The sequence below is a fragment of the Thunnus albacares genome, chromosome 3 (genome assembly GCF_914725855.1).
Source record: "Thunnus albacares chromosome 3, fThuAlb1.1, whole genome shotgun sequence".
NCBI classification, from domain to species: Eukaryota; Metazoa; Chordata; class Actinopteri; order Scombriformes; family Scombridae; genus Thunnus; species Thunnus albacares.
In genome coordinates this window covers 16,974,684-16,990,838 of record NC_058108.1, presented here as the reverse complement: position 1 = coordinate 16,990,838, position 16,155 = coordinate 16,974,684, and the positions used below count along the sequence as shown (strand labels likewise).

At 39.4% G+C, this 16,155-nt stretch overlaps 1 protein-coding gene across 7 annotated transcripts in view; it reads right to left on the bottom strand.

Moving 5' to 3' along the window:
- LOC122979333 (teneurin-3-like) overlaps positions 1–16,155 on the bottom strand; it is a 370,351-nt gene that overhangs the window by 40,188 nt on the left and 314,008 nt on the right. For 6 of the 7 annotated variants that reach the window (XM_044346691.1, XM_044346690.1, XM_044346688.1 and 3 more), the window contains 3 exons: positions 8,414–8,485; positions 7,314–7,491; positions 6,487–6,507 (listed from right to left, as the gene is read on the bottom strand). In XM_044346691.1, coding sequence (XP_044202626.1) covers positions 6,487–6,507; positions 7,314–7,491; positions 8,414–8,485 — 271 coding nt within the window. The remainder of the gene's footprint in view (positions 1–6,486; positions 6,508–7,313; positions 7,492–8,413; positions 8,486–16,155) is intronic. The other variant, XM_044346693.1, reaches the window with a different exon arrangement.

Here is a 16,155-nt window from a genome sequence, read left to right as displayed (position 1 = left end):
TTGTCCTAGCATGTTCTGTGTATATATCTTCATTAGCATTTTATAATAAGTACATCCCGCTTATGGGGATTCAAATCACAGCTTATATAACACTGGTAACCAAACGATATATGTCTCCTCTTAATTCATTACCTACATCTCTATCCTCCCCACAAGCTACCCCACACCCTACCTGGAAGCAGTCCTAGTATGTTAAGATCCTTCTACCACTGCATTGTGTATTAGTGTTAGTGTGAAGCATCAGACCAATAGTCAAAAACAAATAAATGCCAATGGGTTATACGCTCACATGAAAATCACCATCAATGGGGCAGAATTACACTTTGGTTTCTGCATCATTATAACGGGGAAATGAAGGAGACGTTCTAGAGCTGATGATAATGAATAAAAGGAAGGTTGATGAAGTGAAAGCCAAGAAACTGGTGTTAATTTACTGCCAGTGGTGTACCAGGTGGTTGGTGTTGGTGTGTGTACTGTATGTGTGTGAGACAGAGAGGGAATAAGAGGCAGACACAGAGAGTGTGTGTTACTATTTCTGTGTACATGTGTGTATTAACAGGAGGTCTGTCTGTCTGTAAGTCTGAACAGAGCTACATAGGTGTGATGGGCCATCACTTGTCTGTAACACACTCTTAATGATGCCTGCCACACTGTCATGTAAAATCCATCACACACACACACAAGCGCACACACACACACACACACACACACACACACACACACACACAGGCATGGATACATATGTACTCGCCTCTGGCAATAAGTGGTTGGTGATAATCTGCAGATGATCACAGGCTGTTAGTTAAGACGGCTAAAAATAGACAAACTGTGTGTGTGAGCGAGGAAGATAGTTTGTGTTTTTCTGTACTTGTGAAGCCCAGCATGCCTTTTTGATTTCATTTAACATTTATTTAACCAGATACAACTGAAACTTCAAAGATTCAGGATAGGCAGCACCGAAGATCAAATCCATGGTTTCAGAAAGACTCCAAAACATTCGAAACAAATACAGTAGCACAACACTGTAAGGAAAAATTAATTAAACTCAGTGAGTCATTTGACTCGCCAGAATATGGTATCAAGGCAGTCTGTTCTATCTCACACAGGCTCCGCCCTCCACTGGACTATATGGGTAATACTCCAATCACACGCAATTGCCCACTGAAATTTGCATGTATGTGGCTGGCCAATCAGGACGCGCAATTCATGTCTGCTTAGTGTCAGCACTGTCTCCCGCTGTTTTCGCCGCTACCCTTCACGAGATGATGAGGGTGTTCTTTTACTTAGATGACTTAATTGTCTTGGCCAAGTCCAGAGAATGGGCCATTTTCCACAAAGCCAAGTTGGTGCTGCACCTAACCCGGTTAGGCTTCGCCATCAACTGGAAGAAGAGCACCCCCCATCCACGCCAACAGGCGGAGTATCTGAAAGTTTTGTTCATCTTAGTCAGTCTGCGGGCCATTCTCTTGGAAACCAGATGGACGGCCCTGCAGCAGGCAGGTCATGTGCAGTGGGAGAGGTTCTCTCCATTCTACAGTATCTGGTGGGGAAGGAGCTGTCTCATGCCAAGTGTTTGCAGAAGCAAACCTCCTGTCATGGGGGCTTTGGTGACAGACCTGTCTTCACCCACCCCCTTGTGAAATGTTTCTTACAGGGGGTTAGGAGACAACATGCAGTGATGCGTGTCTCTGCCCCCCAGTGGGCACTACTCTTGGTGCTTGAGGCCCTTGTGAGTGATTCCTATGAGCCTCTCTGAAGGCGTTGTCATTCAAGACAGCTTTGCTGCTTACGCTGACCTCAGCTAAGAGAGTGAGTGAGCTGTGTCCCCTGTCGGTTCACCCCAGCTGTCTGCTGCTTCGTGGTGACCACAGCGTGTGACTACTTTCACACCGAACCCCTCCTTTGTTCCCAAGAACATAAGGAGTTCACTTAGGTCGAGGCATTTTGTCCTACACCCCATGGGGATGTCAGGGAGGCATCTATTGTGCCCAGTGCGTGCATTGGCATGTTACCTTGAATGTATAGCCCCCATTCAGTGTACTGAACAGCTGTTCATGTGCTATTGAGAGGGAGTGGCTGGTAAAGCTCTATCCAAGAAGCACCTAGCTAGTTGGCTTTGTGAGTTCATCTGTCAAGCCTACGGGCAGGTGGGTAAGCACCCCTCCACCGTGGTCTGAGTGCATTCCATACATGGTGTAGCAGCCTCTACTGCCTTTTTCTGTGGGGTGAGCGTTGAGGACATATGCACGGCAGTGTCTTGGTCTACAGGGCCAGGACAGGGCCGTTCATAAGCTTCCATTACTTGGACATGACTGGCACCTTGACAAGGTCCATGCTCACAGGGGCAACTCACAGGGGCTCACTGTGTACATGCAAATCTCAATGGGCAATTGAGTGCGTATGCTTGGAGGAGAGTATTACCCATAGAGTCCAGGAGAGGGCTCCGCCTGTGCTTATAGAACTAGGGTTACAATATCATAAGCTTCATTTCCACCTGTCTGCAAGACCTATTCTGTTAATTAAACACAATGACATCCCGATGATACGGCCTCTACTTTTTTTCCATTTTCATTTTCAGAATTTAAACATTTAATAAGGTTCATTTGTTCAGTTTTATGGTCCCAGTGCCAAGAAAGCAACTTGTGAAGACGGATTAGATGACAAAGCCTATTTTAGACACGCCTCAGTGTGTGTGTGTAAGTGTGTGTCTGTGTGTGTTTAGTAGAATGCACAAACACACAGCCTGAGGATGCACTTGACATGTGGATGCCACTTGATCATCTTAACATGCCAGGGCACATTAAAAGATGTGACTGAACAGGAAATAGATGCTAGGACAGTGGATGGTGGGAGTGATAAACAAAAGATGGGGAAGAAAAAAGGAGAAGTAAGACAGGAATGAGGGAAGGACGCAGAGCACAGGACAAGAGGACGACTGGGGGGACGAATGACTGAAAAAAGAATGAAGAAAAAGGACAGAAATAAATGAGGAATAAGGAAAAAAGGAGGGAAAGACGGAGGGGAATTATGGCTGTAAAATGAGAGAAAAAAATGAAGGACACAGTGAATGACAAAAGGCTGAGAGAGGAGGAAAGAACTCGAGCAAGAGAGGATAAAATGAAACAATGATAACAGCAAATGAAACAGAATACAGAATCAAGATGGTGTGAATAAGTAAACATGAAGGATGGGCTGAAGGTGGTAAAAAAAACTCTGTAAGACGACTAGTCCTCCCGAGAGGAAATTGTCTTTTAATTAAAAAGTGAAATTTAATTGAAAACTACATTTGGATGAGTCAAAAAAATGGAATCCAATCATTGTGTCTTGCCAGTGGCAAAGGAGCTCCAGGTATGGAGCTTCCCTGTCTGTGCAAGAGGAGATATAGAAGAGGAAATAACTGAGTTAAGCTTAATTTTCAGAAGGAAGGAAAGAGAAAAGGAGGCAAGGAGACAGACCAGCAAATCTTAATGTATTTGCCCAAATCACACAGTGGGAATAGAGGATGCAGGAACTGTCATTTTGATGGTGGATGCATCGTCGATATATAAAAAGCATACGACCCCAGTAAACCAAATTAAACTTTAAGAATTTATCCAAATAACTCAAGTCAACTTCATTTAACTTCATAATTTAGATATTGGTAGTGGTATTCAGATCCTTTACTTAAAGGCAAAATATGTAATTTCTGCCACTGGTGGTCTTTCAATCAAAACAACAACAAAAGACGGAGTGTGATGATGTTGTGAAGTAGCATGGGATCATGGGAGTTGTTGTCCTCATTGTTAAACAACCAGCTTCTCCTGGATAGGATTACTTCAGTGTTCATCATTGAACCAAGCTGCTGCTAATGTTTGCTCAGCTTGTTTTTCTGATAACTTAAGACACAGACATTCAACATGTTACTGGGAGCTGAATTATCCACAGAGGTCTCCTCCTCTCCAAAACAAACGTACACAGGGATTAAAACCGTAAAAACACTACATAAAAGCAGTTTTACTTAAAAAATTGGTGTTTCTCCGACGCTGTTGGAAGAAAGAGGACAGGAGGGGCTGCTAGTCGAGATGCTGCTAACGTTTGCTCAGCTTGTTTCTCTGGTAACTTAAGATCCAGATATCCGATGACCAAAATCCTTCATCTGGTTAAAAGATACTGTTAAAAACGACCAAGATCTAAAAAGATTATCATTAAAATGGGGCTTACAGCTGAATAAAAGTCCATTTATGACATTTTCTGGCAGGCAACCAGAACGGTGACGTACTATCTTGTATGTGTACACTCTTTGTTAGATGCCACTGTGGCGGACAACCACAACATCAATGTATGCATCTTGTGTGCGTATATTCTTTGGTAGAGGGGGTATGACGCCACTGACAGGTGACCAAATGAAACGGACTGTTTGATTAAATTATGGATTTCTCTGGGTTTGAAAATTGTTGGAAACATTTGGGATACAACTCAACAAAATATATAACATAGGCCTAGTTGTTTTTAGACATTTTAATGCAGAATGGTTACATATATAGCTTTAAGAAAAAGTAAAAATACCACAATTTAAAAATTACAAGTAATTTTGCAGTTCTACAGAGCTCTACTGAGTGTTTTAACCTCTTTCAGCTTATTATTTTGTTTTTTTATGGCCTGCAACTCCACTCTCATCAACCTTGTTTCCGGCCAAAGCATGCAGCTGTTTTAAGTGGTAAAGGTCTGAAAGAACCATGCTACATGCTCCATGCTGAATGACAGATGGACAAAATTGGCAACTAGATCATAAGAAAAAGCAGCTAAAGAGCCAGATATTTTTCTCTGGAGCTGGTTTAGACCAAAATAGAGGTAAAGAGAGTGAATATTCAACAGAATAGCAACTCCAAACGATTGCTAATGTTGCTCTGGGTCTGCTGGAGGTGTAAATAACTATGCAAACACAAACTGTTTGCTAACAGGTGATGATTTGTCAGATGTTGTGTTTACAGGGTGTTCTGCTGCCACTAAGTGACCAAAAAATCAAAAAGAAAAATCAATTAATGCAGCTTTCATAGGTAGTGCTATTAAAGGTCCAGTGTGTAGTATTTAGTAACATCTAAAAGAAGAGACTTGGTAAAAACTGAATAGATTATTTATAAGTATATCTTAATTAGTGTCTAATCAGCTGAAAATAATAATTGTTGTGTTTTCGTTACCTAATGAAAACGTCTATTTCAGCATTTCTGTGGTTGAAAAGAGAGCAACATGTTATATAGCTTCGAAGTTAGTGACAACCTGACCGGGCTCACTTAAGTCGAACTGACCTTTAAGGTGGATCAGCCTCCGAGTTTGGCTCCGCCCCACCCCTCAAGGGTTAAGTAACTGTACATGAGTACTTACAGCAAGATGTCAAATTAAGTTCCTCAAAATTGTAATGAAGTACATTACTTAATTAATGTGTGTAGTTACTTTCCACCACTGCAAGCTATCACAACATTTTAAACTGCTCATACTCACAAGAAATTCTGCAATTTAGATTATGCAAAAACATTCAGAATTTTTTTTATGTGAAACTATAAATGTTTGAATAGTAACTGCTTGCTACCTGAAGCTGTGCATGATCATATTTCCTTTGACAGCATGTTCACTTTCACAATTATGAATCACCTTGAATGCGTTTAAAAAGGGCTATGAGGATGGGACTGGGAGAGGGAGGGATAAAGAGACTGAAATATAAAACAGAGACAGAAGAAAGACCAGTAACCACACCCAACATGATCTCCACCCCACCCCCTCCCCACACATCTCTCCTTGGTAGGTCTCCTTGCTGGGGGCTGCTGCTAAGGTGATGACTGTGCCGTTTATCTGAGCTGACAACAGAAGAATAGGCTCCACTTCGTGTGAACACTTGTCAAGATTAGAGAGGGAAAGAGAATTAGACTGAGGGAGACAAAACCTCCCCATTCCACCCTGTTACTCTGACTGCAACATTACTGCTGATCACAGTTTAAGGGTAATTCCAGTTTCACACACATTTAGGTTAACAACCCCACAGTTGAGTCTTTTCCTGTGCAATGGGGGATTATTACTAACATTTCAGCTGCCAAAACAACAAAAATAAGACCCTGGTTTTAATTAAGCAGAATATCCTTTAAGCTAATTTACTAACGGATGTGAAGATGGTCTGTCTGGTTGCATGTCATCTATCTGTCTGGCACACTTGACACTCCTCTCTCCTATATGTTCAGCTTTAAAACACTCATGGACTGAAGGAAGAAATCATATGTGCAAAATTAGCTTGCTAACAGCCTGATACAGTTCAATGTCTCCTTGATGTACTGTGACCTTGTGCTAAGGACTTCAGTGTACTCAAGTCTGAATGCTGCTAGGAATGAGCAACAATAACTACTCTTATTGAAAAGACAGATAGAAGGACGGCAGAAGTGTATAGACTGGAGTCTGGTGCATATGTTGACAGAGGGATGAAAAGATGGTTAAAAGTTCGAAAGGATTAGTCACTCTTACCTATGTCTGAAATCTTTGTTTCTTTAATACAGTGCAAGCAAAGGAAGGAAAAGAGAGAGAGGAGAGTTAGTAGAGAGTTTGGTTCTTGATAGGTGTTATGACAAAATCAACAGAAGGACATTTACTGGAAAAAGAAAGTCAGAAGTTGTAGAACAGAAGTTGTAGTCAAAATTCAAAATTTGAAACATGCTTCACAGACATCAATGGGAAAAGATTTTAGATGGCTGTTATAATATGAGTTGTTGAGAAATAAGCACTCCAGATTTTGCCAAAGGCATGTTTCTAAATTCAGAACACTAAACTAAACAGTTTTTTCCTCCTAAATTCAGAGTGTTCTTTAATCTTTTAGCACTCTGGCACAAGAGTAAGTGCTCAAATGTTTATTACTGTGGTGGCAAAGTGTCCAATCTGGCCATGCATTCATCCCTCTCTTCCTTTGAGTTTTCAAGCACTGCTTCAAAGTCCTCCAAGACCAATGATGTGAAGTTGAACAGTTGAGTGCAGGAAGGAAAGATGCCCAGAAAAGCTGAGGCAGATTTTAATTAAAAACCAAGGAAACTCAAGTCAATCAGATTTTTATTCTCACAAATGTTTTAGGTCTTATTTAGTTTAACTCAAATCCATTAAAAATTATGCATTTGCAATGACACGACCTGAGAACCTGAGAAACGTGGATGGAATGCTTTTGGAGAGGCTTTACTTTAAAAGGAATCATGAGTTCTCTGAGTGAGACCTTTATCTCATTGACAGAAGGATATCTATTCTCTGGATAATGTTCAAATCCTTGATGCGGCAGCAGCAGCCATCTTCCCTCCCTCCCCTCTTACCTCAGCTCCATGACACTGGTAACATTCCCAGAGGGGAAGATCCTCCTGATGTAGTTGAAGTCTCCAACGAAGATGCTGCCATCTGCTCCACAGGCCAGAGCCAGGGGCGCCAGCAGCTTGTTGCCCTCCGCCTGCCCATTACAGCTGGGGCAGGAGATGCTACGGCGACGTCCATTTCCTAGGAGAGGATGTCCAAATCCATTTTTACAGACTTCAGTAGTTGGTTTGAACAAGTTGGGAGCCAATTCTGTATTCATTTTAACATGCCAGGGTACTGAACAATGTCCTCTTAGAGTCAAGCAAAGACTGTGGAACAGCTTCACTGTCTACCATCGCAAAGACAAGATGAAGGTGAACCTCCAAAGGCATTACGCCCAAATGGTGAAGCTCAAAACTGACAGGTAAAAGGAAGTGGCTGGTGACACCATGTGTCAGACCAACAGTAGGGTTAGCACTGACAAGCACTGCAGTGCATAACGGAATGTCAAACTGGTAAAAAAAAAAAAAAAAGGGAAAATAATGTATTTCAACTAAACACAAAGAAAACTGCTGTTATTGAATTCTATCCAAAAGTCTTAGATTCTATCAAAATATAAAGTGAATCATGTTTTTAGAAACAATATATGGTCTCTGGATACAGATTGAGATATCATTATTGATGAGTGCATAAAGAAACTACATAAAGGAGCTAGATTATATATGAGTTGAAAAAAAGAAAAATTAAGCTCAAGGTGAGATATGCATATTCATTAAAAATGTGGTTACTACTTAGCAAGTTCTTGGTGTTTCATGTAAAGAAGTAATACTGAAAAGTATCTTAGTCTCTTCTAATCATTAAAGGTGGCAACCTGCCTTTCCAACAAATGACAAGACTTTATCTCTGTCGTTCAAAAATGTTTCCCATCATGCACATAATTTTGTAGTTGCAAGGTAGCATCTAAGACATATCCCAAGACAGTATTTCCTTCTGGGTCATGTGAGATTTCTATAGCTCACATACTTGAATTATTGGAGCAAGACAAATAAAATTACTATCCATTATGCAAATGTGCAAGTCTGCCAAACTCAAACAAGTAAATAATATTTGAATCTATCCTTACCCATGATGCTGCTGACGACAGAGGGCTGCTGGGAAATGAAAATGTTCTCGCCGTTGCCTTTGTACAGGATACCTAGTGGAGAGGAGACAGCAGGATGAGAAAAAGACATAAAGAGCACAGAGAGCCAGAGGAGAGAAAATATAGTAAGACTAATTGGACTTTGAATTAATGTCTGTGTTGTGATCTAGAAGGTGGGTACATTAGAAGTGACATTTTATTACCACAGCTGTCATTCCATAATACACTCAAATATGACTTGGATATTGTCCTTTTTATTAAAAATCAGATCTGGCCCTGTCACTGTGATGTGATATTATCTTAGCTTGTTGATTGGACTATATTACACATTTGAAAGTGATGGTGTTATGATCTTAAAGCGTTTCTACAGTGAGTTCAAGTTAATGATATTTTAACTAAAAAGTTTTACTTGACTCAATTTACCAAAAATCAGCAACAATAAGATTGTCTTTTCACATCACAAATCGGTAAAAATGACAGGTCAAATTGTCATCTGATCAGATTAATGGTGGAGAAAAATCAGCAATCGTGCTCATTATGACACTATGTTGTTCTTTTCACCAGATATTACCTTTTCACTGCACAAATGAATTTTAAAACAGCACCACTACTCCACCACCCAACCTTCATCCTCCAAGCCTCTGGTGGAGAGTGTCAGATAAAACCAAAAACTTGAAATGGGGAACTTGCCAGCTTAATGCTGCTGATGAGAAGGAAAGTGTGCAAGTGTTTGCCTCCTTTGGTGTGTTTAGGCACCGTAGCACCAAATAACCCCAGCCAGCCCCCTTCAGCACTTCACAGACTGTGTGTGTGTGTGTGTGTTTCATATATAGTATATGCACACATATTTGTGTGTGTTTGTGTTGAAGCATATGACAATTTCTCTCTCTACCTTTCACCACAGGGGTCCCAGAGGATCATACAGCATGTAAGATTAAAGGGATGCTGCTGCTGCTGCTGCTGCTGCTGTGTGTGAGTGTGTGTGTGTGTGTGTGTGTTTCATTTTTGAGACATTTTTAAAAAAAACTGTTAATTGAAATTAGCTGACAAACAAGTACTTAGATGGAAATCAGCAATCAGATGAATGTAGTAATATTATATACACAATATGTAAACTATTTAATCTATGCTCTGTTGTACAAATAAACTTTCCCAGTATGCTGAAATCAGGTTGAAATGAATCTTCGGTAAATCCGAATCTGTCAAGGATTTGTGATGCAATGATCTCCTATTATATTTATTTATCTTTTTGTCTGTAACCTCTTCTGTATTTGGTCTTTTATTGTATTCATAAAATGTGGATAAATAAAAAGAGACTGTTAGTAGGTATATTTCCACCATACAGATTCCAGGGTTCTGCTGAGAATAAACATTATAGTGTGGACTGAGGGAAGAACTACAGTGGTCTTTATAGCTCCATTCATCAGATGAGTAACTAGCGTGTTTATACAAGCAGTGCATCAAGTGTTTATTGTGGGGGCCAACAGAATCATCTGATTTGATCATAGTGACATTATTTTAAAGATCATTCTAAAGGTCATTTATCAGCAGATGCAGTTACATTCAAAGTCATGGCAACAGAGACCACAACCCAAAGAAATAAAGGAGCTAGCTAACAATGTAACACGCTACTGCCACAACCAAAACTAGTTGTGCAGTAGAATATGAATACATTGAATGGCTAATGATTTGAAAGAAAAATATTATATTTATATTGCTTTATACTTGAAAGATATAAAGCAACCCTAACAACTTGGAAAAGTATGGAATTTATTATTTTTCTTTCAGATGTACAACACTTCATTCTGAAGCCAGCTAATATGGATTTGGACCGTAAGCTTCTTCCAGGTGTTGTCTTTAGGTTCATCTTTGAACTGTTAGGGTTAGGGTTACTTTATACAGCTTTGATGATCCATGAATAAATCATAACACAGATCATTTTTATTTAGTACTACTAGTATATGTTGCTACACTAAATAATTAACTAATAATGCATGATGATGCAAATACTCTTGTGTAATTGGGGCTGGAGTGTGTGTGTGTGTGCGTATATGTGTGTTTTGTTGTAAGCTCGGAGGAATTTCTTTGATCTAATTTGAAAGATAAAGTTAGACAAGTTGAAGAGATTATGAAACAAACTCATGTCTTTGCTGATACACACACACACTGGCATGGATTAATTTACACATGTATCTACACAATGCATATATGTGAGTTAAGTTATAAAAGCACACGAGAGAGAAATGGAAAAGAGGAGAGGTACAAACAGAAATACTGGAATATATTACGATAATATTGAAAAGAACAGGGGGATGAAAGAGGAGAGACAACGTGAGGTGAGAGGGTGCAGGGAGAGGGGTGGAGTGGCTGACTTGTGAGGAGGTTAATGTGAATGAGTGGTGAGAAGATGAACAGAGGAAAAGAGGGGGATGCACTCATTCTTCAAAGTGAGACATCAAAGAGGGACCTCCTGTGGTGACCTGAATTATTAAAACTCTGCTGCCATCTTGGTATCTGTCTGTCTTTCTATCTATCTCTCTATCTATCTATCTATCTATCTATCTATCTATCTGTCTGTCTGTCTGTCTGTCTCAGTCTATAAAAACTACTTTTCCCTCGTCACACATATAGCAAGGTTACATCCCCATTTTTCTTTGCAGGGTTTTCGCTCCAGTCTTTGAGCGCAGTCATTCAGAACACATTTGACTTATAGTTGGATGACGTTGGATGATGTTGTACAAACTAGTTTGTTTGAAGCACACTGAAGACTCACCACCCCTCCCAATCACTATGGTCTACTACACTACATCTTTGAAAGAGCTGCCAATTCCTCTGAGGTATTTTGCTATGATTTACTGTATGCATCAATAAGTGAGCAGAGCTGTTATTAATGGTCTCAGAGTTGTTTCAAAGGATTTTCTAACAGAACTGCAATTCTGAGCCATTTTTATTTCTGGAACTTTCTACCATGAACATGTTCAATTTATAAGTTCTTGAAACTCTGCATGACATATTGCTATCAGCCTTTAAATCCCATATCAGCTGGTTCCCTTCCCATCCAGCTATCTCTGTATCCTTCTCCCTCTCCTTCCCTCTATCCTCCTCTCCTTCTCTCCCCTCTTTCATCTCTCCCTCCATTAGTAGGTGTTGATTGATCAACAGAGGCCAAGCCAGCAGGGTTCCACCCATGCTGTGCTGCGGTGCACACAGGCAACCGACTACTTGCCTGACAGGGAGAAAGTGTGTGTGTGTGGTGATGCAGGGTGATGAGAGAGAGAGACAGATAGAGAGAGAAAGGCAGTGTGGAAAGGAACAGTGGAGAGGAACATCGAATTCTCCCGCTGTGTTAAAAGAGAGGGCAGCTAGGCTTTCTCACACACTGTGTATATGTGTGTGCGAGTGTGTTTGACCTTGATCTCAAAACTCTCAATCTAAAAACCTAAATTCTTACATTCTTACCACATCAACTGAGGACCCTGAAGCCTTGTTTATACTCGCACAAGACACTGTGGCGCAGGCTGCGGCAGATAGCGCGCAAGCTACGAGCATGCACAGTGGGGTTTATGCTCAACTGTTTGCTTTTGCAGTATTCTCCGAAATGCCAGGGGGCAGACAAACAAAATATTCTGTGACTAAGCAAGAAGACAACGAGTGTTACCAGAGGAATGTATCTGGTTATGGCTATTAAAACTACAAAGATGATGAAAGAGGAGATAGTCTGTCTGTCCCCTATATGCAGAGAGATGTCCCGATGGGGATTATAGCTGTACTATAGCTTTTTTTTTTTTAAATCAAAATTGAGGCTTTTGATTAATATCTTACAGTGCACTGTAACTTTAGCTTTACCTTACTTTTGTTATTATTTTAATTGCCAATTTAACACTTTTTAATTGTATTTAAATATCTTTTTTATATTGTCTTGTGTTGCTTTTACATTCTGTCTTGATGCCTTTTATGTTTTATGTCAAGCACTTTGAATTGCCTTGTTGTTGAAATGTGCTATACAAATAAACTTGCCTTGCCTTGCTTGTAGTCAAAGAAAAGATGCAGAAAAGAACCAAAATGGTGAAATCACTGATTCGTTAATCAGACTGCTGCTGATTCAACATAGTGACATGGCTGAACAACTGCTGATAAGAGCAGACTAGAGCCAACGCTGCTGCAGAAACTACAGGTGCGGTCAGCCAAACACGGCCTAACAGTGCCCAAGCAATGGCAAACTGTTGGCTTTGTGTGTCAGGGCTCTAACATACACACACACACACACACACACACACACACACACACACACACACACACACACACACACACACACAGTACTTATGAAATAGAAAACCCACGCCAACACAAGATACACTCATGCACATAAGCAATTATGATAACAACCACTTTGCATTTTGAGGATGGATCTAATTGATAAATGAGTCTTATTTCTGTAGCACGTCATACACACTGACTGCCACACTTGCACACACACGATGAACGAGGGTTAAATGGAGTCAAATACTGTTTCACACATATGCACAGCATGTATAATGTATGAAGCAAGTTGAATGATGACTATAGGTTGTTGGTGTTGGAAATCAGTGTGAAGAGTGGCTTTCAGCCAAGCAGTGGAATGCACTTGTACAGTATTTTTAAAAGATGGTTCCTCATGACCAAGGACAAATGTACATGAATGTTTCAGCTTTGAAAATCATTTTCCTTTCATTCAGTACAAGGGAATGGCCTTTCCTTCATCTATGCTGATCACAGTGATAAAAGTGAAATATATTCACAACAAAAGTCTTCTGAATATTTCTTTTTTTAATGCAATCTAATTTATCACATATCTTAAAAATAAAATATTTGATAGTAATCTCTGAATGTCTGTTTTCCTAGAGAGTTCAAGGTGCGTGAATGTTTTAATAATTAAGGTCAATTACATGTGGGGTAACCCAAGGAAACCTATCCCTGTTTTTCTCATTTTTATTGAATTTATTTATTATTTTATTTATTAGTAGGACAATGCAGATAAACATTGTTAAATTATAACATGTTAGTACTAATCAGCATGCTTTTCTAATATATTCTTATATGCTGACGACTCTGTGATCTCTGTTGTTGAACAAATTGTAAATAAGTAGTAGAGCAGTCTGACAATTTGACATTATGAAAATATATTATCCTTTCATGTCCAACCATGGAGGAAAACATTTTAGAGTTTAATATCAGGACAAAATATTCAGTTTTAAGTTAATTGCATCCTGGGTCGGTTATTGTCACATAGGACTATGTCAATGAAGACTATAATTTTGTTTATTTTTCAGACTTTATTCAAATTTCCATTAAAAAAAGCAATCAATAAAGTAGTCAAATAATGGAAAATGATAGAACTTGATAGAACTGCTCACAACTTAAAGACGTGCACCCTGTGTAGAGGGGTTGTAACAGGTAGATGTTGCTTTGTATGAAGAGGTCATATGCAGAAAAAAGGAAAGAACCACTGCATTAAGACATTAGTAGATGCCTTATTGCACACGCACTCCATCAGCGCTATCTGGTATAGATGTCTACTGTAGAGCAACAAATAAAGCACAAATTAAATCTGTTATGGACTGTGCTAAAACTTGGGTGAGAGAGATGCACAGAAACTTCATTAGAGGTAGCAGACTGCTAAAGTCCTTCATACAGTAGGTTCAAGACTGTAGATAACCTACAGATTGCTTACATAAAAAAAGCGATTATAGTTTATGTCAATAAGTAAAGCGGTGGAGATCATATATTGATTATGTGATAACAAGTACTTCTAATCAAAGCTGTTCTGTATGTAGGTTTATTGGGTTGTCAAATAAAGTTAGTTACAAACTCTTATTCTGGATTTTGCCATAATAATTGTCTGAAAAAAAAAACACTCCCTATTGGTACAAAATGTAAAGTTGTTTTAAAGTTCAGTAATTTGATTTGATTTGACTCTCTGGAAAAAGTGACTCTCTCTCATGTTCCCTGGAGCAAAGCACTAAACCCAAAACTGTGGCTGAGCTGCTTAGTGTCTGAATAATAGAGAGTAGTGCTTTACCAGGCAGCTTGTACACTTATGCTCCTCCAATATCTCTCTCTGCACACACACCAATGTGTGAATACATACACAAACATGGGCATCAAAAACTCACAAGTACACTTGAATGGAAATCACACATACACACACACAGGGGAAAACATCCTAACAATGCATGCACAAGGAAGCAGATCGACTCCATCAACCCAATGCCCCTGAAGCCCCTTCACACACACACACACACGCACACGCACACACACACACACACACAGTCTCTCTCTCTCTCTCTCTCTGTCTTTCATCCAGTCTTATCTGAGTTGTTCAGCAGTGCTCACTGCTCAGTGCTCACAGATCACACACCACCAGGTGTGTGTGTAAAGGTGTGGACAAGCCTCTGCACACAAATCCAGTGCGTCTCTTTTACTCTTTTACTTACTCATTCTCTTTCTTCTCTTCATGTATTTTTGTTCTCCTAATCTCTTATAAAAATCCTGTTTATCTCATTTTGTTTTTCTTTGCTTTCATCTTTCTCTGTGCCTCTCTGTGCCACAACAAACAAGGAAAATATCCATTTGGCATCATGGCTTGAATGACGTGGATTTAGTCCAAAATGTCAAAAATCAACGTCATTCCAGCTATGATGCCAAAATGTGGATTGTTTTCATGGTTACGCACAAAAACTATTTCTTTATAATAGAAAGAACCAACCATAATGTATAGTAAATGGTAAATGGACTGCACTTGTATAGCGCCTTTCTAGTCTTCCGACTACTCAAAGCGCTTTTACACTTCAAATCACATTCACCCATTCACACACATTCATACGCTGAATGGGTACAGAGGCTACCATGCAAGGTCCCAACCTGCCCGTCAGAGGAAACTAACCATTCACACATATTCTCACACAGCCAGGTTAAGTGTCTTGCCCAAGGACACATCGGCATGTGGACTGAAGGAGCCGGGAATTGAACCACCGATCTTCCGATTAGTGGACGACCCGCTCTACCTCCTGAGCTGGTCGCCACCCCCTGTATATATACTGTATATATATATATATGTGTGGGAGTGTGTGTACACACTCCCACACATATGTGTGTGTATATATACACACATATATACAGACCATTTGTTTTTTACATTATTTAATTTAATCAAACACCACTGCTCATTAATTGATTTTAGATTTGAGATTATTATTATGATGGCTCAACAATATATCAGCAATATTTTAGTGCAAAGCACATATTGATTGGACATGTTCCTAAGTTTCTTAAGGCAAGACAAACAGGAATTACATGCATGATGCCTGGTTTATATGTATGTATATATATATATATATATATATATATATATATAATTTTATACATTTTTTTTCCTTACGGAATATACGAAATCTGAATGAATGATTGAATAAATGAAGTAATAAAAAATAATGGAGCAAATTAATTTTTAATCCCAGAACCAGTTCCACAGAAAGGTATTTTGGACTCCTATCTAATCTAATCCAATCAAGGTGTAAATTTATAATGAATCAAAAAATCATGATCATGCTATTGTAAAGGGGCTACGAGCAAATATTCACATTATATTTCTGTAAAATAAATTGTTAGAGCACAGAAAATGTGGCATATATGTAACCTGACTCACCAAAAGTGTACACAGTTTTGTTTAACACACTTTGTAGGCA